Source organism: Emys orbicularis, chromosome 7 (assembly GCF_028017835.1).
Source record: "Emys orbicularis isolate rEmyOrb1 chromosome 7, rEmyOrb1.hap1, whole genome shotgun sequence".
Taxonomy (NCBI): Eukaryota; Metazoa; Chordata; order Testudines; family Emydidae; genus Emys; species Emys orbicularis.
Window position 1 is genome coordinate 84,442,504 of NC_088689.1, and position 26,930 is coordinate 84,469,433.

The 26,930-nt window shown below is 45.6% G+C and overlaps 1 protein-coding gene across 1 annotated transcript in view; it reads right to left on the reverse strand.

The window, feature by feature from the left end:
• Positions 1-26,930, reverse strand: part of DOCK3 (dedicator of cytokinesis 3) — a 611,447-nt gene that overhangs the window by 120,601 nt on the left and 463,916 nt on the right. Inside the window, exons 19-25 of the mRNA XM_065408097.1 lie at positions 21,374-21,457; positions 20,880-20,980; positions 19,214-19,295; positions 11,800-11,970; positions 6,427-6,619; positions 2,400-2,527; positions 474-620 (exon numbers count right to left, since the gene is read on the reverse strand). Coding sequence (XP_065264169.1) covers positions 474-620; positions 2,400-2,527; positions 6,427-6,619; positions 11,800-11,970; positions 19,214-19,295; positions 20,880-20,980; positions 21,374-21,457 — 906 coding nt within the window. The remainder of the gene's footprint in view (positions 1-473; positions 621-2,399; positions 2,528-6,426; positions 6,620-11,799; positions 11,971-19,213; positions 19,296-20,879; positions 20,981-21,373; positions 21,458-26,930) is intronic.

The window sequence follows — 26,930 nt, forward strand, 5'->3', positions numbered from 1 at the left end:
TTCATTTGTGGGAAGTGATAAGTGTGGATCAGTTGAGCAGAATCTCTCCAGGAACTGAAGTGAATGGCACTGGCCTGCTGGTGAGCAATCATGATATTCCCAATGCTATTTTGGTGCCCATTTAGAGGTGGAGCCCTAAAGCATCACCTAATTGGCATCTGCCAAAGACTACCAAATGATAATTTGCAATCATAACTTCAAATGTAATCCAAGACAGTAACTATAGCAAGCAGGAAAGCTTTCTGGGCCCCATCAGTTGCTGATGTAAACGTGAAGCAGCCTGACTAGTACATTGTGACAGATTTTTTTCAGAGTGGAAGGAATGGATTCATGAGTGGGAAGGAAAGGAGAGAAAGCTGTGATCGTTCATGCAGGAGAGATGGTAATGAGGTGTAGGTGGTTGTGAGGGAGTGGGATAAAGGGAGCTGAACGTTAGAGAAGCAGGAAATAGAACCTGATTGTTAGTTACTAACAGTGATTTCGGCTGTGCACTGCGGGCAACGCTGCCCTCTTACCGCCTCCTGAGACTGCGATTTACTCATGATAGTAAGCAGAGTCTGTAAAAGTACATCCAGGAGGCTCTCCACCATCATCTCAACCTCCTCCACTACATCTGCCTCCTACAGTGAGCAGTAAGAAAACAGACAATTAGTAGCTGAAGACAGAAATGGCAAGCCAAATGTGCAGCTCCAACCATATATTTCATGTTATAGCAGTCTCAGATGATGATCCAGCACGTTTGTTTTAAGAACACTTCCACAGCAGATTTGACAAAACACAAAGAGGGTCCCAATGTGAGATTTCTAAAAATAGTTACAGCACTCGACCCAAAGTTTAAGAATCTGAAGTGCCATCCAAAATCTGAGAGGAACGAGTGTGGAGCATGCTTTCAGAAGTCTTAAAAGAGCAACACTCAGACGTGGAAACTACAGAACCCGAACCACCAAAAAAGAAAATCAACTTTCTGCTGGTGGCATCTGACTCAGATGATGAAAATGAACATGTGTCAGTCCGTTCTGCTTTGGATCGTTATCGAGCAGAACCCGTCATCAGCATGGACGCATGTCCTCTGGAATGGTTGTTGAAGCATGAAGGGACATATGAACCTTTAGCACCTCTGGCATGTAAATGTCTTGCGACGACAGCTACAACAGTGCCATGTGAATGCCTGTTCTCACTTTCTGGTGACATTGTAAACAAGAAGTGGGAAGCATTGTCTCCTGTAAATTGTAACCAAACTTGTTTGTCTGAGCGATTGGCTGAAGTAGGACTGAGTGGATTTGTAGGCTCTAAAGTTATACATTGTTTTACTTTTGAATGCATTTTTTTTGTAAATAATTCTACATTTGTAAGTTCAATTTTCATAATAAAGAGATTGCACTACAGTACTTGTATTAGATGAATTGAAAAATATTATTTCGTTTGTTTTTTACAGTGCAAATATTTGTAATCAAAAATAAATATAAAGTGAGCACTGTACACCTTGTATTCTGTGTTGTAATTGAAATAAATATATTTGAAAATGTAGAAAACATCCAAAAATATTTAAATGTTATTCTATTATTGTTTAACAGCGCGATTAATCGTGATTAATTTTTTTAATCGCGCGATTAATTGCAATTAATTTTTTAATCGTGCAATTAATTTTTTTAATCACTTGACAGCCCTAATATAAATCAGAGACCTGTGTACTCCGTGGCACAATGGGACCAACTTCGTTTCCCCTATGTTCTGTGGGAACATTATTTTATTGTTTCTTTCATCCCATTCAAACTTACAGAACTACAGTGCACAGTTCAAAATACTCATTGATGTGACTTATTTTAAACACCATAGACTTCCTCCTTTGGAGTAACCTGGGATATTTCACTGCCCTGTAGGAAACTGTGAACATTTTAAAAAACGACTGAGGTGGCATTCGAGATAAGAGTATCCTAAAGATCAAAGCCAGCTGTTTAAATCAGCAGCAATTTCTGAAAATAAGCATGATTTCATTGATTAGATAATTTTACAGCGTTCTCTTAACATTCACGATAAAGTGCTAGTTACTGTCTCCTACAGAACTGCAAGTGACAGGACTGGGTAGGGCTTTTGAGCACCACAGATAAGTGAGTTCCAGGCTAGGGTGAAGAAAATTAAACAGTGTCAGTCTTGCTGGGTTTGTCTGAGGTGTGTGTGTGTGTGTGTGTGTTTTCACAACAAGAACATGCTGTAACCAGAATGCTATGAGTCATACACACAAAGGCGGTCGTTCAGTTAAGGAATTCTCTTGCTGCTAATAAAGTTAGAGTTCTGTTATAAAAAGATTCACTGAAAAAGATATATATCCAATAGAAACTATCTCAGATTGTGCTTCAGTAATTTAGTGTTGGAATGGAGAAGACAGGTGGGCAGATTACCAAGGAGCTGGCCTTGATAATGGAGAAGATACTACTGAGGATCCCAGAGCAGATGAGTAACTCCTTCTGCTGTCTCAGATGAAGGTGAATGTGATGAAGAACCACAGGGAGCAAGATTCGCCGAGATTCTAAAAGAGGGAAACAAGACTCAGAATTATTCTAGGACAGACCTGAATTTCAGCAACCTTGATATTATCCAAAAACTTTGTACAGTAACTCCTCACTTAAAGCCGTCCCGGTTAACGTTGTTTCGTTGCTGATCTATTAGGGAACATGCTCGTTTAAAGTTGTGCAATGCTCCCTTCTAACGTCATTTGGCAGCCGCCTGCTTTGTCCACTGCTTGCAGGAAGAGCAGCCCGGTGGAGGTAGCTGGTGGGTGGTTGGAACCAGGGTGGACCGACAACCCCCCAGTCAGCTCTTCCTATCAGCTCCCCGCTCCCCTAAGTTCCCTGTGCAGCAGCTGCCCAGCAGGCTAGCAATTGCAGCTGTCCCTCCCCCCACTGCCATGTGCTGCTCCTGCCCTCTGCCTTGGAGCTGCTCCCCGAGACTCCTGCTTGCTGGGTGGGGGGGAAGAAGAGGGGGGCTAATGTCAGGGTGTCCCCCTCCCCCCTGCTCCTGCACCCCGCTTACCCCATCTTCCATAGAGCAGGGGGGACACACAACAGAGGGAGCTTCCAGGCAGCAGCAGCTGCGGTCTGGTCTCAGCTTGCTGATCTAATTAACAAGGCAGTGTACTTCTGACCCCACTCTCCATACTTAAAGGGGAAATGCGCATCTCTCTCTCTCTCTCTCTCTCTCACACACACACACACACACACACACACACACACACACACACACACACACACACACACACACACACACAGAATGTGTGTCTTGTCTCTGTCTGCCCTCCCTCCTTTCCTGCTGCGTTGTACAGTAGAGTGTGAGAATTAACCCTTGAGGGCTCAGCCAATTGCTAGTTCATCATTTAGCAGTAAGGCACTGGGAATATCCCACCCTCTGACTCCTCCACCTCAACCAAGCTTCACAATCATCATCACTGTGTACCAGTATTAAATTGTTTGTTTAAAACTTATACAGTGTGTATATATATATATAGTCTTTTGTCTGGTGAAAATTTTTTCCCTGGAACCTAACCCCCTCATTTACATTAATTCTTATGGGGAAATTGGATTCGCTTAACATCGTTTCGCTTAAAGTCACATTTTTCAGGAACATAACTACAACGTTAAGTGAGGAGTTACTGTATGTGGAAACCGAGGAATTAGTATTAATATAGGATGCTGATACAGTAGAATTCACTTAATTGGCCCTCTGATAAACAACATGCCTGATTAATTGGTGGGATTGCTACAGAACAGATTTTCAGTGCAATGCATTTCAAAGTCACTAAACAATGAATTAATGGTACATCTAAATGGCATGCCTGATGTTAACTACGGTGAATGTAAAAACAACGAGGAGTCCTTGTAACATCTTAGAGACTAACAAATTTATTTGGGCATAAGCTTTCGTGGGCTAGAACCCACTTCATCGGATTCATGAAGTGAAAAATACAGGAGCAGGTATAAATACATGAAAGGATGGGGGTTGCTTTACCAAGTATGAGGTCAGTCTAACGAGATAAATCAATTAACAGCAGGATACCAAGGGAGGAAAAATAACTTTTGAAGTGGTAAGAATACTGTGAATATGCTTGCAAACAACAGGTGTGAATTGCCATTTGCTAGAATTAATTTCCTGCTGTGTGGCCCTTTGTTCACTTCATGCTGCTTTCACAGCAGCTCAGTGAGTCAAACGCTGTATATATTTAATTCTTAGGAAATTAGTTTATCTTTATGGGTTCATCACCTTAAGGACCTGACTGTATTCATTGCACAAAATAGTGGAAAGGGTGCAATGTTGGAAGCAGGGAGGTTTTCTGGCTTTTGGGAGGCAAGGCCACACATCAGGATTCTTGCCTGCAGTGAGTTTTGATTGGCCCATACTCCTCACTGCTAGGATTTCCTTATTCCTTCCTCTAGTATGCCTGACCAATGGTCTTACCCCTGTAGAAAGGCTGCAAAAGACTCATGTGCTGGGAGAAAATAGAAATCAGCACCAAAGGCAGCCACATGTTTGAGTGGATAGGTGCAAGGAAAACAGGCCAGTAGGAAGAGGAACACCTGCACATCTACCAATGTGATATATGCCATCGTGTGCCAGCAATGCCCCTCTGCCATGTACATTGGCCAAACCGGACAGTCTCTATGCAAAAGAATAAATGGACACAAATCAGACGTCAAGAATTATAACATTCAAAAACCAGTCTGAGAACACTTCAACCTCCCTGGTCACTCGATTACAGACCTCAAAGTCGCAATACTCCAACAAAAAAACTTCAAAAACAGACCAATGAGAAACTGCAGAATTGGAATTAATTTGCAAACTGGACACCATTAAATTAGGCTTGAATAAAGATTGGGAGTGGATGGGTCATTACACAAAGTAAAACCTATTTCCCCATGCTAATTTTTTCCCCTACTGTTACTCACACCTTCTTGTTAACTGTTGGAAATGGGCCATCCTGATTATCACTACAAAAGTTTTTTTTCTCTTGCTAATAATAGCCCACCTTAACTGATTACTCTCATTATAGTTAGTATGGCAACACCCATTTTTTCATGTCCTCTGTGTATATATAACTTCCTACTGTATTTTCCACTGCATGCATCCGACGAAGTGGGTTTTAGCCCACGAAAGCTTATGCTCAAATAAATTTGTTAGTCTCTAAGGTGCCACAAGTACTCCTCGTTCTTTTTGCTGATACAGATTAACACGGCTACCACTCTGAAACAGGAAGGAACAGTGAGGCTTTCTGTTCATTAGAATGCAATGAGGTTAAGAAGATGTAGGGTTGGCAGATAAAGGAGGGCTTTGGATGCCGGAATCCCTTGTTAAAGAGAGCAGGAGGAAATGGAGAGGCTAACAGAGAGGAGTCAGGTTTACTTAGCTCCAGCCCTTAGAACCCTAAGGAAAATATATTAACCCATAGGGTTAAAGTATTTAAAGAAATAGAATCCATTGCCTGCCAGTCAGACAACATCACTGCCCTCTTTGATGTGCTTCACTTGTTCCCCCTTGCCACCCACTTTAATAAAGTTTAATCCTCTCTTCCTCATCTTCAAGGCCCTGGCAGACTCAGCCCTGGCTTATTGGATCTCACTGTCTACTGTGTTTCCTCTCTGTCCCTTTCTTTGGACAAATATGCCAGCATCTAAAACCCTTTTGTTTTCTTCTTCCACTCCTGTCTTCTTAACTTCTTTCACGCAGACCCTTAAACATGGAATGACCTCCCCAACTCAGTGCACCAGGATCTCACCTTTTCCTCATTCAAATGCCTCCACAAAACCCACTTCTTTTATAAACCCCATAAATGTGAAAATAAAAATGTTCAGATTAAGAATTTTAAGAAAAATATATATCTAAAGTGACTCTTTCCTGGGTCTCTCATTGCAGCTCCTCTTTCAGTGAGTGTCTTTCGGGCTGCAAGCTTGCTGGGGCAGGGATTGTCTTCATATCTGTGTCTTGTTCAATGCAGTTGTAATAAGAAATAATACTAGAGATGTACCACAGTGTATTCCTTTGAGTACTGATAATCGTAATAATTGAATCATCACTTAATAAGTATGTTTTTAATCAATGGATATGCTAGTTAAGAGTATTGTTCTGTATCCTAAATCTCATGTTTTCTACACTATCTGCGGTCACACAAAATTTATTTATGGGAGTATATCACATAGAGTACACCACATTCTTCACTGTAGGAAAAGCTCCATATATGTAGAACAATATATACATAAAGCGCATACATACACCAGAAGTACAACATAGCTAACAATTTCTCCAAGTTTATTTGAATTCTTCACTGTATGGTTCTCCACAAAGCAGCTGCAAAAAATGCAATACGATCCTACTATCACTTCGCTGGATTTACCAGGAGCATTCAGCTGCAAGTGTTACAAATGGATGCTACTGTCTTACCCGAGAAAGAAAACAGGCGGCTGTCCACAGTGCGTGCTATAGATTGCAGCTTAACTACATCCATCGACTGTCCGATATGCACTGTACTGGGCATGCTTCCTAGAGTTCCTCTCACAAACTCTGCTACTTCCTGCACGGTGAACATCTGCAATAGCTCATCAAAGATTGCAGGGAAGGAATTAAGTAAAGCAGCCTGAAAAAAGAAAATGAACAAGCTATGACAGTTTTGAGTTCTGTAACTAAAGAATAGGGATATTTGTGTGAAATACAAATAAACAATGGTAAAACAGAGTTATGGGTCTGAAAAAAGCTATTACATTCAAAATGGTGGCTGATATTCTATCTTTGTATCACCATGCAGCTCCCAAAAGCAAAGCACTTCTGGTATGTAAGATCATGCTTTGTTCTGAAGCTTTGCAATATCAACATATTATATAATAAGTTGAGAACAGAGTGATTTAAAAAAACAAGAAACCCACAACAGTACTGGCCATATTATAGCCTCACAGCTTTTTAAGGACAGGAGAACAAAACAGAAAAAAATCCCAAACTGGTCCAAATATTTTTATTTTATTTTATCTTTTAATGAAAAAAAAAAGTGCTTCTGAGTTAAAGAACTTCTATAAAGTTTTTTGCACTGAAACAACTTAATAAGGGAGATTTACAAACCATTCTGAAAGGTTGTTTATAAATAAGATACGGAGAGATCCTTAAAAGCACCATCAACACATGATATTACTGTACTTCTACAACAGTGAGGCAGGGTATTTTTGCATGAAAATTATGCATCATACCATGCAAATAATAGAGCAAAATTATTTCTGTTATAAGGGGATAACTTCAGTAGCTTGGAGTTATCCCTGAAGATATCTCTGGACTGGAGGAAGGACCTCAACGTAACAAAAACAGAACTCTTCATTTCACACTCATGTCCTTCCTTCATATTCACTTCTCCATGATAGTAGATAATTCCATGAGCCCTTCCAATCTCCAGGCCCACAAGCCTGATGTTATCCTTAACTCCTCCCATTTACCCCTCATATTCAAGATGTTTTAAAATCCTTCTGTTTCCTCCTTTACAGTGCATCCAAAATCCCTGTGCATGTCTTAATAACCTCCCACCTGGACTATTGTGACCTCTTCTCTAGTCTTCCCAACAACTGCGTCACTCCTATCCAATCTATCCAAAATGTCACCATGAAACTCACTTTTTGACCATATCATCCCCTTTTATGAATCCCTTAACTGGCTCTACAGTCCTTTGCGTAAAAATTTCAAAATAACTGAACTCAATTTGTTAGACTCTTTCCAGCTCTGCTCTTCCCTACATCTCATGAGTGGCTATCCACCACTCTCTTCTATTTTACCAGTCTTTCTTCCCTCCACATACTTTTTCTTTTCTCCCAGAAGTACTTCTGTGCCTTCTCTCATGCTGGCCCTTAGACTTGGAATGTCTTCCCTGATCCTATACACCACACAATTTCCCTCTTCAAAACACCTATATCCACAATCCTTCCAACAAACAATGATCCTCTAGCTAATGTCCCTTACACAATAAAAATAAAAAATGCAATTATGAATAAAATAAAAACAAAAGCCTTTTAGAACTAACAATTTGTCCTGTATAGTCCGTAACATTCTCTATATACCTTTACCCCTTCCTCCATTTCTCTTGCCTGTTATCTCCCCCAGCATCTTTTTGATTACATAGTGGCCTAAAGAGCTTACAAGTGCCATCACATGCAACATATAGATGTTTAATTAAACTAATAACAATCTGAGAGTTTTGAAATATTTCAAGGTATCTCTTTGAAGGCTATTACGAGGCTGTGACTCTCTACATCAGTTTATCTCTGTGATAATCTGATGATTCTGTAGACTAATTTTGGGAGGTCTGTGACAGCCTTTGGGATAATGGCCTGAGATATCAGTATTATGGCCCTGGGTATTCTTGCAACAGTTTGCCTGAAGCCTGCCTATAAATCTTTCTTCTGAGTGGGAGGATTTCTGTAATGATTTAGGAAACCTAGTAATAGTCCAATGATATGCTAGATAACCTGCGGGTTCTCTGTGATGGTTTATTAATTCTTAGAAGGGTATGGCTGCTCTCTGTACAAGTATCTGCAATGGTCTGGTATATTCCTCTTGTCAGATCATTGAACTGGAAAGAGGGCAGAATCAATTTCACTGTGATGGTCGGGAAAGAAGCATGGAGAGAGAGATCTCTGACATCCTGGGTGAAAGGAGAAGTGTGAAGAAAGATTTTTGCTAAGGCCTTGAGCATTTCTGTCATGGCTTAATAGTTTTCCAGTTATCTGGGTTGCTTTTTATTCACTCAAAAGACCTAACTCTGGATCAGTGTATGAAAATATAAACAATGAAACAGGAACAGGACTGTTCTAAATAACCATCTTCACCAGTAGATTTAAGTCTTTGCTAGAACAGTACTGGATCAGTATTGCTATGAAATATCCAACAGACAAGCACTGGACTAGCGTTACTATCATACAATGATACTGTAGTGGGGTGGCTGCCCCACTCCCTGAGAGTAGGGGCTGCAGCAGGCCAGTGGGCCTGCGCAGACAGGGAGCCAATGGGAGAAGAGCTTATTGATAGCCAATCAGAGCCCAGGTTGGAGACAGCCAATCAGGGCCAGGCTCAGCCCTATAAGAAGGCTGCTCAGAGAGAGGAGAGTCACTTTGTCCCAGGCCTTTGACAGGGGAAGGTCTGTCTCCAGAGCAGGGAGACTAGCACCGCAGACAGCGCAGTGCTGGCCAGGCTCAGGGAGCAGAGAGGAGCTCTAGCCTGAGGCCTGCCAGGCTGCAGGCCCTGAAGAGAAGGGCCTAGCGGGTGCAAGGGGCCGTAGGGGAAGCGGCCCAGGGAAGTAGACAGACGGAGGGGAGAGAAGGAGGACAGCGAGGCGGCCGTCAGAGGGTCCCTGGGCCGGGACCCAGAGTAGTGGGCGGGCCTGGGTCCCCCTCTTCCCCCCTTGCAGGACACCCAGTCATTGGCAGTAGCGAGCGGCCATTATAGACCACGCCAGATCCCTGACAGGAGGGATTAGACTTTGGGGTGTGTGGTTGACCACGGTGACTGGACATAGAGATTGCTGATTGACACACACCCCCCCGGAAGGGTGTGTGGAAGGACCAAGGGGCACTGCCGGAGGGCAGTGGTCCGGAAGAGGACGCCGCGAGTTGGTGAGCGACGTGGGCTCAGAAGCCAACCGAGGGCAAGACAACGGGCGGGATATCACCGAGAGGGGGTGCTCCACTGGACTGAGCTAATTCCCGGAGTAACCAGTAGGAGGCGCCGCGGTGGTGAGTCCCAACCTTGTTACAGATACATGCACTTAAAGAACCTAATCATTATAACAAAAGGCTTGAACTTGTAAATTGCCATTTGTCACAATCATCCTGGTACAAGCAGAAAGGATGAGCAAGGTCCAAGTAAGTCTTCTCTTTCATCATTTGTCTAAAATATCTTCTCTCCAACCATTGCTTCTCCTGATTATTAATATGTTAAGGCAAGCATCCTTTATAATGAAGGATGCATAAGATCCAATATCTCTTCTCTTTCAATATTGGATCTAAAATATTTTCCTTCTCGTCATTGTTTTTCATGACCATGTAGCTATTAAATATATCTTGTTTACTGAAGGATGAATAAGATCCAATATCTGTTCTCTTTCATGACTGATTGGATATATTTTTTTCCTCTCATTGTTGTTTCTCCTGAACAAGTCGACTCACGTAGGTATTGATGACCACTTGTACTGTATTTTCAGTGTTTGAAATCCTACATGTTCAATCCATTACCAGAATATTCCACATCTCTTTCCCTATTTTCAAAAAAAACCCTGAACAGTTGTACACTGCACTCCAAGATTATATGCAGGAAAAGATGGATTTGGGTAGGGAAAGGAGAGTCACGGGGCACATCCATGATGAAAGAGTGGTGCAGGCAAAGTTATTATTACTTACAGAATTAAACGACGGCCTTGAAGTACCACCACACTTTTGTGGGGCACATGTCCCAGCTCCGCTCACCTGTCCTCCAGGCTGAGGGGCCTATGGGGCAATGAGGGTTGAAGGGGCAACACAATGGCAAGTGGGAAACAAAAAGTAAACTTTTCAAATATTAAACAGGACAGGTTTTATAAATATACAAATGCCTGAAGTGAAGACATTTCGAAAGACAGCAGTAACACAGGGCAAAAAAGAGAGAGAACTATCCTGTCCTCAGTTCAGTTTCCCTTATGTATTTACAATAGCCCAAATGAAAAACAAAAGAATAGTTTCCCCAGACTCTATTTTTCCCTGAATGTCAGTTTTCCGGTAGAAAATTGCAGTGATTTCTGATGACCCTGGTCCATACTCTTGCTAAGTGATTAAACCAAAGGCTGCAGCAGTGGTTCTCAAACTTTTTCATAATGTGGACCACATCTTGAGAGAGAGATTGTCTTGCTGACCACTTTCCCTCCCACTGGGATAATTAAACTTTATTGTGACAACTACAGCAATTGCTTCCATGGAAAATCCTATTAGGACAATATTAAATGTATCTGTAACTGTCTTTTATTGCATTTTAACAACAGAGAATGTTGAGAACCAGCACCACATTACCAGTCAGCTCTATGCAAATCACAATTTGAGAGCCTCTGAGCTAGGGTATGTACATACAACAAAAGATCCTACTGTGTAAAGTGTTAAGTTTTAAATGTTCGTACAGTGATCCTTACAATAACACAGAGCCAGACTGTGACATCCTTACTCACACTGAGGAGCGTCTTACCTTATGTGAACTCCCACTGAAGTCAATGGGACTGTTTGCAGAGTAAGGCACTACCAAAAATGAATAAGGATATCATAATACGGTTGTAGTCAATCCACAATTGATTCCAGTAGTGATGGTGAACTGAGGATGTGAATTTTTCTAGCGTTTCCTAGTAAACTACACATCAATCAGAACTTTTCCATTATGCGCAGCTGCTGTGACCTACTGTATTGACTTGAGCTGTTACTTTTCTTTGTGACTAATAAAGGAATTAAAATTCCTCTGTGCCAATTCTGAGACATGCTTATGAATGAGACACTTAACATAAAAACAAAAAGAATATGGAATGTCTACTCTAACCACATAACATGACAATACATTTGTCTCCCTTCTTCACTGTAAAACTGCCCAGCTGTTCTGCATCTAAAATTACTGTGCAACTGTCTAAAATTACTGTGCAACTATGTCACTTGTTTCTGTAAAATCAGCCTGTAAAAGAGCACAAATTATGGCTCTTAACTATTGGATGAATATGTTGCTTGTGCACAAAATAGCTGCCTCTGCACTTCCAGTATTTGAATATAGAAAATAGCTAACCTGTGTGAAGATGAGAGTCTCTGAGCTCCTGCTGTCCAAGCTGAGCACGAATCTGATGGACTGGAAAAGCTCTTGGATACTGGAGCGAAATTGTTCCTCCTCCATTCCACAAGTAGCTCTTGAGTAAAGGATCCGAGATTGGACAATGAACTTGAAAAGATATTCCAAGGCCTTAATGAATAAGAGAGGAATGAGAGTAACAGAAAGAGAGGGATAAGGGAGCTTTAAAGAGAGCCAGGAAGATTTTAATAACATTATTAATAATGGAATTCTTCATTCACGGAGAACAGGGAAAGAAAAACAGGTTGTGTAAATTAAAACACAGTTATGTATAACCTGCTTGTAGCTAAGTGTTCCCTCCTCATCAACAATCTTCACTATGGAAATCTCTCACTAGGATAAAAGTTCTGTTCTTAATTCAAGTTAACTGAATTAAGGCAAAATCCTAGTGAACATAATGCAGTAGGTAGTTTTCATGCAAGTTAGCCGGTTGAGCTAAAAACTATGGGGGAGCCTAGTCTTTCAGTCAACTTTCAAACTCACATGAGAACTACAAACTACTTTGTCTTCAACAGGATTTTACCCTGAGTTAACTAACTTGAGTTGAGAATACATCTTTTGTTCCTAGAAAAGATAGCAATGATACTGTAGCTGCATAGGCTAGCCACTTGAGTAAATACCAGGGTCATGGGTGGGCTTGTATAGCCCCTGCTGCTGCAGCTTCACTGCTATTGATATTCAAGCTAGCCAGATCAAAGCTAGCTTAGGTATATCTACATGTGCTGCAGTCACACCACTGATTGCTGTGTAGAGATACCCAAGATGGCATAATATGCTAGGCATGTACTTGGGGTGGCTAGCCCCTACTGATGCTTGTGCTTCTGTGGCAACCTTTATTATGCTAACTAGCCCAGCATGATCAGCAATAGTAATCATAGGACTCACAGCTAGCTGAGAAAATGGGTAGAACTGAGTGCCAGTATCCCATATGAAAACATAGTGCTCTCCATTCTGATCACATGGAGTACACAAGCAGCAGCAATGAAATGTATTTCAGGCCGTGCCATTTTGCTTCAGTAGGCACCTCCCCCTTCCCTTCAGTCTTCCGTTTTGGAATGGCTGAAGTAGTAGCTGAAGTGCTGTTTGATGCCATCCTCATAGTCTGGGTAACTATAGCTACATTGTCTAAGGAAGCAAAGGATAGGTTGGATCCCCACAGCTGGCACAGACACATTATTAACGTCCCTACTGGTGGAAAAAAGACGGTTACTCACCTTTGTAACTGTTGTTCTTCGAGATGGTTAGGGCCAGGGAGGGATGTGGGGCATGGAATGGTACCCCTTGGCATACTGAGTTGGGGTTCAGCCACCAGTCCAGGGAGGTTAAGACTTCCAGCGGTACCGTGACCACTGTGCCCATGCTGTCCCGGCCTGGGTGGTATACGGTTGAGAGCCAGGCCTGAAGTGGATGGAGGCGCAGTCTGGCGCGTCTGGTCACGAAGGTACAAGACGCCATGTGTCCCAGGAGACCCAGGCACGTCCGTACTGTCGAGTTCGGGAAGCCTTGGAGGTCGTGGATGATGCTCACCAAGGACTGAAAGCGCGCGTGCGGTAGACACACACTGGCGAGTCTCGAATCTAGGACTGCTCCAATTAAGTCTATTCTTTGGGTCGTCTCCAAAGTGGACTTTCCGACATTGAGCAGCAGGCCCAGCTGTCTGAACAAGCTCATGGTGAACTGAACATGAGATTGCACCTGGTCCCTGGAGCGACCCCGAATGAGCCAGTCGTCGAGGTACAGAAACACTTGGATCCGATGTCAACGGAGTGAGGCAGCTACGACAGCCATACACTTTGTAAAGACCCTTGGTGCCGTGGATAGACCGAAGGGAAGGATGGTAAATTGGAAGTGCTGTTGGTTGACCACAAAGTGAAGGAAACGCCTGTGCGGCGGGTAAATCGCTATGTGGAAGTACGCGTCCTTCATGTCGAGGGTGGCGTACCAGTCTCCAGGAAAGGAATAATGGTCCCCAGGGAAGCCATGCCGAACTTCAACCTTACCATGAATTTGTTGAGTCTGCGCAGGTCCAGGATGGGCCGTAGCCCTCCCTTTGCCTTGGGGATTAGGAAATAACGTGAGTAAAACCCCCTGCCCCATAGTTCCCTTGGAACCTCCTCTATTGCTCCGATAGCTAGGAGCGTTCGTACCTCCTGTAGAAGGAGTTGCTCGTGAGAAGAGTCCCTGAAGAGGGACGGAGTGGGAGGGTGGAAAGGGTGCGGAAACAAATTGAAGGCGGTATCCACTTTCCACTGTATGTAGGACCCAGCGGTCTGACGTTATATGGGACCATGCACGGAGGAAATAGAAGAGGCGGTTTTTGAAAGGCGGGGAAGGATCCTGGAAGGAGACTGGTGCTCTGCCCTCGGGCACACCTTCAAAAATTTTGTTTGGGCCTCACCGATGGTTTGGGGGGACCTTGGTTCTGGCCCATCTGTGGACCAGACTGTCTCCGCCTACCACCCCAGCCGCATCTTCTAAAGAAGTCCTGTCTCAGCTGGGGGTTAGGGTAGGTGCGCTGCGGTTGGGGTTGGAAGGGCCTACGTTGCGTCACCGGGGTATGCATGCCCAGTGAACACATGATGGCCCAGTTGTCCTTCAGACGCTGAAGCCTGGAGTCCGTCTTCTCTGAAAACAGACCCTGGCCATCAAAGGGTAGGTCCTGTATAGTCTCTTGGAGTTCTGGTGGGAGACTGGAGACCTGTAGCCACGAAATGCGGTGCATAGCTATGCCCGAGGCTAGAGTCCTAGCCGCTGAGTCTGCCGCATCTATTGAGGCTTGTAAAGATGTCCTGGCTACCTTCTTGCCCTCCTCTAGTAGGGCCCCGAACTCCTCCCTGGACTCCTGAGGAATAAGCTCTTTGAACTTCTGCATTGAGTTCCAGGTATTATATTTGTATCGGCTCAAGAGGGCCTGCTGGTTAGCCACTCTGAGCTGCAAGCTGCCAGTGGAGTAGATTTTGCGCCCGAATAAATCCAGGCGTCTAGCATCCTTGAATTTAGAAGCGGGAGCTTCTTGGCCGTGTCTTTCCCTCTCGTTAACAGACTGTACAATGAGGGAGCATGGCTGGGGGTGAGTATACAAGTATTCGTAGTCTTTGGAGGGGACCAAATACTTCCTCTCCACCCCTTTGGCAGTAGGAGGAATAAAGGCCGGAGATTGCCAGATCATAGTGGCATTAGCCTGAATAGTCTGGATGAAGGGCAAGGCTATTCTGGTCGGTGTGTCAGCAGACAGAATGTCCACTACAGGATCCTCTATCTCCACCACCTCGAGGCTCATATTTTGTGCCACCCTGCAGAGCACCTCCTGGTGGGCATGGAGGTCTATAGGTGGGGGGCCAGAGGAGGACATACCCGCCACTGCCTCATCGGGTGAAGACGAGGAGGATACCTCCGGGGACTAACGGGTCCTGGGGTAGGTCTTGCTGGGGAGGGTCCGACTGCCCTAGGTCCACCATGCTAGGGGCATGGGTCTGAACTGGGGGCAGGGCCATCGCCTCCGAGCCACCCAGGGGAGGGCAACTCACAGTGGCCTTCGGTACCAGGGGCTCCAAGTGAGCAGAGCGAAAAGCCCCTGAGGGGACACCCTGGGCCTGATGGTAAGCCCAAGGGGTCCAAAAGGATCATCGCGGAGGTCCCTGACCCGGATCCTGGCCCTCATCCTGCCATTGGCTAACACCGTCCACATCTTGGTCCTGGACGTGGTAGCCACTTCCTGCTTGGGACGACCTCGCGGCAGGGCAGGATAGCCAAGGTGGAGCCGAGCGCGTTTGCTGTGTCGCCTTGTCGTGTGGTACTGCACTGCGCCGTGGAGATGGAGATCGGCGCCGTGGTCTCGAGCGGCACCGTGATCCTGATTGGGACCAGCAGTCATATCGGTGCCGGGAGACGGATCTGGACCTCGACGAAGATCTATGGGTGGAACGGTGCTGGGATCGACTCCGAGTAGATTGGCGCTCAGACCGGCGTCGGGATCGGTGCCGGGAGCTGGACCGGTACCGACCATACCGAGAAGTAGATCTTTGTGAGGTGGACTGGCGCCACGAGTGCGACTGGTGCCGAGATGGTAATCGGTGCCGGGACTGCGAGCGGTGCCATGAATGAGACCAGCGTATGGATCGGAACTGTGACCAGGATCAGGACCGGGATCAGTGCCGTCCTATCTCACTCTGCGACGGAGGGCGCAGCATGGAGGGCTTTCCTTTTGAGGAAACAGCCCGTACCGGCGGTACCGAAGGCTGCGATGGTCTTGACTCGGTGAGCGCAATCAGGTCGCGCGCCGTGGAGAATGTCTCCGGAGTGGACGGCAGCCCGAGCTCGACCACGGTACACACCGGGGAGCTTATGTGCACCGGACTCGACGGCCCTTGGGGCGCCGGAGTCAACGGTACTGGGGTTGGTGCCTTTGCTGGACACTCCAACATGGGACGCGACTCCGAGGGAGGCACAGGTGGCGCCGGCGACTGCAAGGGGTCAGCAGATTGCTTGTGCTGCTTCTTCAGTCCCGGAGACAGGGAGCGACGCCGCACTGGTAGGAGTGCCGGAGATGTCCGGTGCCGGGAGTCTTTGCTGGTGTCCGGATGTAGTGCTGACCCTTCTGGTGCTGCAGGCGCGCTTCGAACCGACAAAGTCGGCACCGGGTCTTGGCGCGAGGCCAAGGACATTGGGCTAAGTGCCACTTCCATAAGGAGCTGATTCAGGCGAAAGTCCCTCTCCTTTTTAGTCCAAGGCTTGAATGCCTTACAAATGCGGCACTTCTCAGATTGATGGGATTCCCTCAGGCACTTCAAGCAGGAGTCGTGGGGGTCTGCCGTAGGCATCGGTTTAAGGCAGGCCGAGAACGGTTTGAAACCCAGGGACCTAGGCATCAGCCCAGGTACCAGGAGGGAGGGGAGAAGCCCCTTACCCCCAACTACTATTTACACTAACTATTAACTACTACTAAAGAACTAATAACAAGTGCTACACTAGAAGCTAGGGAAGTGGAGTTCAGCTAAGCTGCGCTCCACAGTTCCAACGACCATCACGGGCGGTGAGAAGGAACTGAGGGGGCACTGGATCGGCCTGAGTATATATCCGGCGCCGTGAAGGCGCCACTCCAGGGGGCGCCTCAGCTGACCCACCGAGTGTTGCTAGGGTAAAAATCTTCCGATGATCGTGCATGTGGCGCACGCACACCTAATTGGAATCGATATGAGCAAGCACTCGAAGAAGAACTATTCCTGCCTGTCACAAGCGGAATTCTTTAACATTCTCACATCATGCATCTTGCCTGGTCAGCCAGTGTGAGTTCCAGGATTTGCTCTCTAAGATTTGCCACAGTCAGTAAGATTTATGTTTGTAGAAATCTGTGGACTGATTTTAAGGACAAAGAATTGGGAAATGAGATTCATCAATAGTCCCAGCACAGTTTGAGAAGTAGCAATGTTCAAAGTCCTCCATTATCTCTGGGACAGTGGTAACCTTGATCACATGGGCCAGTTCAACTTCCTTTTAATTTACACAACACTGTCTCATTAGCACATAACATTTGACCTGACCCAGAAACCACTTTCCTCGTGCTCCAGTTTGGAAATATAACAAACCTCTTCATTTGCATCTTCCTTCTTTACAGAGTGCTCTGAGTGTATTACAATTTCTGCCCTGCTTTGCTTCCAGGCTGTCAACCACCAAATTCCAGAAGTTGGAGGATGCAGCAATGTGAAGTGACTTGAAATTCTCCATAAAAGGGAAAGGCCACTGCAACCCAAGGAAGAGGATTATAGGATTTGTATATGATGTTCCATAATCCTCTATGAAAAGAGGGGTCCTTAAAAAGACCCATGCTTCTGGAGGCAGGCAGCTATTGCTGCAATGGCTGCCCAGAATGCCCTCATGGAGTTAGGCACAGACTATCTGCTATAGTCTTCAAATACTCAATGAATCCTACTGTTTTACAGCACAGACACTATGAAGCACAAAAGATTGGAAATAGAGCTTGAAGGAGGTGGTAGGGAACATTTAAAGCAAGGGAAAGACTGTCAGACTAGTACAGAGAAATAAACAAAAAGTATTTTTTCAGGAATAAAGTACATTTTCTTCAAGTCTGATACCAGTCCTGTGATCGTAGGGACTTAAAGAAGTAGCAACTCAGAAGTGTGGACTCTTCGTTGGATTACTGCTTGGTGAAACCTTCTACCAAAGGCTACATAGGCAACTTTAAATGATGCTGGTAGCAATAATGGTCCATCTCTATACAGATGCTTTATATAGTCCTGAACTGAAGCTAATGTTCAGGATGCAGATACAAGCAATGAACTCTAAAATGTGAAGTCAGCAAATGGACCTTGACCTTATAGGCCTTTGACATAAAACTATCCATCCTTCAAAAGAAAATGAGCATTCAAAGCCTGATCTGTGTCAGAGCCTTAGAAACAATTTGTTTCTCTCTTTCCACAATTACTGAAACATCTGAGCATCATTAGCATAAATGTGAAGGTGTATACTAGCTGAAAATGTCATTTATGAGAAAGGGTGACATATTTCTGTTTGCCTGTCCCAGAATCTGCTGAAAAAGGTTGGACCTGCTCAAGATGAAATGATCTATTTGAGAACCTATCAGTGAAGCCAACTTTCATTCCTCTGGGTTCAACAAAGGCCGACTCAAAAAGAAGTTCGTGTTTCTTCACCTAGTGAACATCTGAATTCCAAATTCAATGGTCTTTCTATAGTAACCTTCTTAATCTTGGTGACTTTGAGTTCTTGCTGTTATACTATAATTGTAGTAAAAAGGTAGCATTTTATTTGTTTTCTGTGGAACTGAACTAGTACAAAAACTATTCCCCTGGTTCACACACAGGGATGGGAAGCTGTGTTTTCCTTCAAAATCACGCACTGTTCATTGACAACTGATCCATGCTCTGTGGGATGGTATCTGTCATCACCATGGTCCACTCAAAGGTTCATTTACTGTTAAAATATTCTAGAGCTTCATCCAGTCTGTGTCACTGCCAGAAATAAAAACCAGAACTACAGACTCCCAGTCTGTGCTCTAATCACTATAAAATGTTACTTCTATAAAGGTGAAATTTACTACTGTGCAGAGGGCCAGCACAAGGCCAGTGCCCCACAAAAATACCACTTAAATCCACAAAATAGGGTTTTGGTAGGAGTTAAGGAGGCATAGACCTTGTACTGGCCCTCTGCACCTTAAGATTAGAATTTGGGCAGTTTTTGAGAAAAAGCTGAAATTTACTCTGGACAAATGAGTACTGGAAATCTGTTCAAGACCAGGTTTCATGTGCCTTAGAGCAGCCTCAGCTGTGTAGAAGCCACAGCCACATTGAACATACAGGTATTTACAACAAACACATACCCTCATTGCTTCCTGGATATGATCTTGTCGTACAAGCTCAGCTGATCGGTCCATGTACCACTTCAAACATCGGATCAGTTCTCTGAGTAAGAGACACATTGACAGAAACATCAAGCAATTAACTGAAAGTGACCTACCCTGAAACCTTCTGGGTTTTTTTTGTTTTGTTTTTTTAAACGACTTGGCAGTTGTTGCCTTAGACAGCAAGAAATGCAATGTGCAATCTTGTTACTCAATTCTAATAATTAGGCATATTAGTCTAAACAACCAACTTTACAGTAATGACATATACATTAATTTAAATGTAAAAAAGAAATTTCTGACACCAAAAAATAACTCTCCCTCCATAATTAATTCAGATGGCAAGAAACAAAGAATCAAAAAGGGGTTATAACAAATCACTTCAAACAAAGAAAATAATCAGTTGACAGAAAATAAAATACATGTAGTATTTCTCTTTGGCTAAGCAATCTGAGTAAGGCTCTTATAGATAAGCAATTTTCAGAAACTGTTTGAAACTGGAAGAGACCAACTTATGTAAAAACATAGAGACAATACCTTCATATAATTTCCTAAAGTGCACAAGACTGTTTAGAATGCCCTGAGGTATTACATATGCTTAAGAACAAGTTTGTTTAGATACCACCTCATCAGAAGAAAGTAGAACTGCAAATAACATTTTCCTTAGATCAAAGATGACACTGATTATTAAAAATTGTGAAACTCTTTTCTCATCATTCTGAACTTCACTGTGCTTTGTGATCCCATACCAAGCATACAGTTTCCAAACTGTTTTAAAAGAACATTTTTAATGTAACCTATTTAAGATTTTTTTCAATACACTATAGCTTGAGTCTCCTATAATACCAGGACCAAGAATGATGGAGCTGGAAGATTGTTGTCTTCACTTTATTTTGATCCAGTTTGGGAGCCACTAAATTATGCACAAGAAGCAATTTGGAAAAAAGGTAGATTACAATCCTGGCTGATAATTGCTACTGCTTTCTAAATCTGACTCACGAAGTAACATTTCATTGTAATATACTGGAAAATAAGGCTCACCACTCTTTTGACTGTTAATGGAAATTAATTTTCTAATTCTCTATTGAAATGAACATTCTGCCTTTAATCTCACAGAACAGCATACCTTGATCTAATCTGAATACTTGCCCTCTTCTTTGAAACTAGCCATAGGAAAAGGTATTAGAGAATAGGTGATTTGTCTCCCTAAAGTGGAGGCTATTAGTCTTGTGCCAATAGATGCATTCCCGATAAGAAATGTAAGAATCATTTCCATGATCCCTGCTTAAGTTTCATGCAGGCCTCAAGTAGCCAGCATCCTTCTAGTATAGGAAGGGTGGATGCTCTGTGGGGCCCATCAATCAACACAGCTTCTAATTAGTTGCTGCTGAGTGACATGAAGTGCTTCCTCACTTCACAGCATTCCTAGCCCCTGCAGGCTAAGACTGGGACAAGGACTGGCATGACATTCAGCAGCCTTTCTCTGTGGTTAGATTTAGAAGTCATGCTACAATTTTTTTCTCCAGAATGTTTGCTTTTGAATACCAGATATACTCTGCTACTGTAAAAGTTATGACTCTGGTGCCCATATGACTCAAAAGTCTGAGAGTGTTACTGTATGAAGTGATGACGAAACACAACCTACTTGTAAGCCAGTGCTCCTGCAAAGTGTTTCTGAATGTACATATCCATAACAGGTCGGAAATGGAAATATTTGCTGTCACGTAGCAGATTTATGATGAACACCTGTGGAAGATAGAGAAGGGAACCCATAACAAAGCAAACTGCACGTCACCTCGGATTAAATGAACAAGCTAAACAGGCTAAGAAACAGTCAGATGTTAATGCTTTTTTTTCATATGCTGATAATGGAAATGCTCCTCTTTGACTTATTGTTTGCCCCTCCCATACTGATGGATGTAATCCTTCTCTCCTCATATTTTGGCTATGGTTATCCTACTCCTTGCACCCAATAACGTTACAAAAAAGTACAGGTGTAGAACCTCCAGCTGAATCTCTCATACATTTTAAGGTAATAAGATAATAGCAATAAGGCATGATGGTAAGGTAATAAGAGCACGGGAAATACTGACCACCAGGGAAAGAAAAGTACTAATTTAATGGGATGGGGTTACTTACCAATGACTGGAAGACCAACAGGCCATACTTTTCTGTATTGTCATCCAAAATCACAAATAACGTGTCTAGAATATCTTGCAGGAACTGAAATGGTAGGAAGAGACAGAATTTAAATCTACAAACCCTGCTTACATTCAATAGCACTGCTTTTATTCTCAGATGTGTCATACTTTCCTATGCCTTTACCAGCATTCTGCAGGAACAGACCACTTACACATCCATAGTATGTGTAAGAAAAATTACTTATTGCCAAGAATGTCTCCCTTCCCTTTACAAAGAACAATTATAAAAGAAAATGACAGAAAACAGAAAAAATATTTTATTACAAACTATTTTCATTTAATTTACATAGTGTTCGCCTTTCACTGTCTCTGGGCAGATCAACAGTATTGCCCAAGACTGACAAAAAAGACGGTTACTCACCTTTGTAACTGTTGTTCTTCGAGATGTGTTGCTCATATCCATTCCAATTAGGTGTGCGCGCGCTGCGTGCACGATCGTCGGAAAATTTTCTACCCTAGCAACACCCGGTGGGTCGGCTGTGGAGCCCCCTGGAGTGGCGCCTTCATGGCGCTGGATATATACCCCAGCCGACCCAGCGCCCCCTCAGTTCCTTCTTGCTTCTTTCTCGAGTTTTTTAATTTGAAGTAGTCTCTGATGTTTTTTCTCATTTTCTTCTGCTTCTAGTCTGGCCAGTTCTAGTTTGTTAGCTGCTTCACTGGTAGTCATTTTCCTGCTTTCCTGTGCTGGGCCACACCCCTCTGCAGTTGACTGAAACTGGGATGTACTCAGCTCTGGCTGCTGCTGAGCTAACAGAGACTTTCTAACTAGCTACTCACGAGGATGTAAAAAGAAAAAAAAAAAAACAATTCAGCTTGTAAATTCCTTTTACCAGTCGTTTGCTCATTAATTGAACCCTTCTCTTAACAAAGGACCTTGTTAAAAAAACTTAACACCTCTGCCTTCAGGCAAGGAGAGATAACATATGCATCTACCTTCAGCTCTGCTCTCCAAGCAGCTAGAAGGAAAAAAAAATCTCTTACTGGCTTTTGGGTTTAAAACGATCCCACCGCTGTGCCACCATGTCAAGGCTGTATCCCTACTTTGAACTTTAGGGTACAAATGTAGGGGCCTGCATGAAAACTTCTAAGCTTATCTACCAGCTTAGCTCTGGTCCGCTGCCACCATCTTAAGAATTCCCTCCCTGGGAAGCCTTGAGAAACCTTTCACCAATTCCCTGGTGAATACAGATCCAAACTCCTTGGATTTTAAACAAGGAGAAATTGACCCTTCCCCCTTCCTTCCTTTCACCAACTCCTGGTGAATACAGATCCAAACCCCCTTTGGATCTTAAAACAAGGAGAAATCAATCAGGTTTTTAAAAAGAAGGCTTTTAATTAAAGCAAAAGGTAAAAATCATCTCTGCAAAATCAGTATGGAAAATAACTTTACAGGGTAATCAAACTTAAAGAGCTCAGAGGAATCCCCTCTGTCTTAGGTTCAAAGTATAGCAAACAAGATAAGCACTTTAGTAAAAGGTACATTTACAAGTTGAGAAAACAAAGTAAATCTAAGACGCCTTGCCTGGCTTTTACTTACAATTTTGAAATAAGAGAGACTTGTTTAGAAAGATGGGGAGAACCTGGATTGATGTCTGGTCCCTCTCAGTCCCAAGAGCGAACAACCCCTTAAACAAAAGACACACACAAAAGCCTTTCCCCCCCCCAAGATTTGAAAGTATCTTGTCCCCTTATTGGTCCTTGGGGTCAGGTGTCAGCCAGGTTACCCGAGCTTCTTAACCCTTTACAGGTAAAAGGATTTGGAGTCTCTGGCTAGGAGAGATTCCATAGCACTGTACACAGGAGAGCTGTCACCCTTCCCTTTATAGTTATGACAGCACCTTCAAAAGTTTTGCCTAGGGCCTGAAGGTGGCCTAGACGGGCCCTGGGTCTGACCGGGTTGAGGGCCGGTCGACCTTCGCCTACCACCTCGACCCCGCCTTCTGGCGAAGTCCTGTCTCGGACGAGGCGGGGAAGGGTAGAACCTTTGAGGCTGGGGCCTAAAGGGTCTGCGCTGGGGCCCTGGGACATGCATCCCCAGGGAGCGCATGATCGTTCTCGAGTCCTTGAGGCTCTGCAGCCGAGAGTCCGTCTTCTCCGAGAACAGCCCCTGGCCCTCAAAGGGTAAATCCTGCAGGGTCTGCTGCAGTTCCGGCGGCAAGCCCGAGACCTGGAGCCAGGAGACTCGCCGCATGGCGATACCTGAGGCCAGCGTCCTGGCGGCTGAGTCCGCTATGTCCAATGAGGCTTGTAAGGAGGTCCTCGCCACCTTCTTACCCTCCTCCACTAAGGCCCCGAACTCTTCCCTTGAGTCCTGGGGAACCAACTCTTTGAATTTCCCCATAGAGTTCCATGAGTTAAAGTTGTAGCGGCTCAAGAGCGCCTGCTGGTTTGCCGCTCTGAGCTGCAGCCCTCCCGCCGAGTATACCTTACGCCCGAACAAATCGAAGCGCTTAGCGTCCTTCGATTTGGGCGCTGCAGCCTGCTGGCCGTGACGCTCTCTTGCGTTCACCGATGACACCACTAGTGAACACGGTGGGGGATGAGTATATAAGTACTCATAGTCCTTGGAAGGGATGAAGTACTTCCTTTCCACCCCTCTGGCTGTGGGTGGAATAGAGGCAGGAGTTTGCCATATTGTAGTGGCATTAGCCTGAATCGTCCGAATCAGAGGTAATGTCACCCTGGATGGGGCATCAGCCGAGAGGATGCTCACCACCGGGTCCTGCACCTCTACTATCTCCTCCGCCTGGAGATCCATATTACGCGCCACCCTACGTAATAGGTCCTGGTGGGCACGAAGATCTATCGGGGGCGGGCCCGAGGCTGTAGTGCCCGCCACCGCCTCATCTGGGGAAGATGAGGAGGATGCCTCAGGGGGCAAGGGGTCTAATGGAGGGTCCTGTTCTAAGGGTCCCTGAAGCGGAGCATCGCCTGCCCCTGGGTCCAGGGCCTGAGGTGGTGTAGGCACGGGAGCCTCCATGCCCCCTGGGGGAGGACGGGAGATGGTGGCCTCCGGGACTCTGGGCTCAGAGCGTGCAGAGCGAGAGGCTGATGGTGGAGCCCCTTGCGCCTGGTGATACGCCCACAGGGTCCAGAACGACCAATGCGTAGGTCCCTGCGCCGGGTCCTCCGCCGCCTCCTGCCAGTGGCCCAAGTCAGCCGCAGCAGCCTGACCCTGAGGAGGGTACGCTGATCTCGAGGCCCCGTCGGAGGAGCGAGACGCTGATCTCGAGGGCCACGGCGGTGCCGAACGCGTCGGAATCGGCTCGGTACTATACGGTGCCGATCGGTGCCGGTCCGTAGGCGATCGGTCCCTGCGCGGTGCCGGTGAGCGGTTCCGGGATCGGTGCCGATGGCCATGTCGGTGCCGAGATCCGGATCTGGACCTAGAAGACGACGACCGTGAGTAGACGTGGTACTGGGAGCGGCCCCTCGAACTGGAGCGGTGCTCGTACCGGTGCCGAGAAGTACGTCTTGAGTCCGATCGGTACCGATGATCGTGACGGTGCCAAGACGTAGACCGGTGCCGTGAAGAGGATCTTGGCCGCGAGTACAACCGGTGCCGAGGTGATAGTCAGCGCCGGGACTGCGAGCGGCGTCGGGACCTGCTCCGTGACCTGGAGCGGTGCCGTGAGTCCACGTCCGGAGACGGCGGGCGTACCAGGGCAGGCTTGCCCCTGGATTGCACTACGCGAGGAGCCGCCGGTGCCGGTGGTTGAGACGGCTCCGGCTCCGTGAGAGCGATAAGGTCTCTCGCCGTCGCGAAGGTCTCTGGAGTGGACAGGAGACAAGGCTCCACCGCCGACCGAGGTGGTGATCCAGTCCGCACCGGACTCAACGGCCGCGGTGCCGGAGTCGACGGTGTAGCAGGCACTTGCTTCTGGCGCTCTAAAGGCGGACGCGGCTCTACCCCCGGCACCGGGGGAGCCGGCGTCTGCAGGACAGCAGTCTCCTGCGCCTTGCGGGATTTCTTGTGTCCCGGAGACAGGGAACGGCGCCGAGGCCCCTGTGGCGGTCGCGGTGCGGAAGGAGGCCGGTGCCGAGAGGCCTTGTCCGATTCTGCCCGCGGTGCAGTACCGGTCGGTGCCGCAGGGGCGCTGCGCACCGAGGCGCTTGGTGCCGGGGCTGGGCGCGCCGAGGGAGGATCCGGGCTAAGTGCCGCCTCCATGAGGAGCTGCCTAAGCCTAAAGTCCCGCTCCTTTTTGGTTCTCGGTCTGAAGGCTTTACAGATCTTGCACTTATCTGTCTGATGGGACTCTCCTAGACACTTCAGACACGAGTCGTGCGGATCACTTGTAGGCATAGGCTTAGCGCAGGACGCGCACGGCTTAAAGCCAGGAGCCTTGGGCATGAGCCCGGCTATGCGCCGGGGGGAAAAGAGGGGAGAACAACCCCCTTAACCCCCGCTAACTATTTACAACTATGTAAAACGAAGATGAATAACTATCTAACACTATACAACAACTATAACTACAACTATCTACAGAATTAACAGGATAAGCTAGGGAGAGTGGAGAACAGCTATGTCGCGCTCCACAGTTCCAACGACCGTCAGGGCGGTAAGAAGGAACTGAGGGGGCGCTGGGTCGGCTGGGGTATATATCCAGCGCCATGAAGGCGCCACTCCAGGGGGCTCCACAGCCGACCCACCGGGTGTTGCTAGGGTAGAAAATTCTGCGACGATCATGCACGCGGCACGCGCACACCTAATTGGAATCGATATGAGCAAGCACTCGAAGAAGAACTGTTCATTATTCTGCAGTCCTAATAGCATGTCAGATAGCATTCCACATCTGATACAAGCACATCCACTGATTCACAGTAAACAGTAAGTGTTTCAAGACATGGTTAGTACAAAACGGTTGTATTTTACAGGACAGAGATTCATTTTTTTTTTTTAATTTTATTATATATCAAGTATCTGTGCAACAATTTAGCTATACAATACCACCCCCTTTTGTCCATGACATGGCAGGCTGCTCAGTGCGCTGATCTCCCATTGCTTTCCGTTTCAATAAATAGGACCCACTGGAGAAGAAGATAGCGAAGTGACAGTGCTATAGGTAGGGTGACTAGATGTCCTGATTTTATAGGGATATTTAGGGCTTTTTCTTATATAGGCTCCTACTACCCCCCCCCCCCCCACTCCCTGTCCCGATTTTTCACACTTGCTGTCTGGTCACCCTAGCTATAGGTGAAACTGATAGCTGGCATTGTAGGCTAGCTTTGTGCAATCTATTCCACCGGATTCTCTGATGTGGAAAAACAAGAAAAACAAAACAAAACAATGATTTATGAAGTTCCCGAAAAAAAGATACAGCTGTCACTGAATGGCAGTGAATTCCAGAAGGGAGTCAGTCAACACTTCACTTGGAATATGTTAAGTCCACACATTTTTTACGATTTCCAAAAGAAAAATTCTCCCTGTGCAGACCCTTGCTGTACTGCATTGAAGACAAAATTTATTCTCAAAATTATGGAATTTTGTGAAGAAT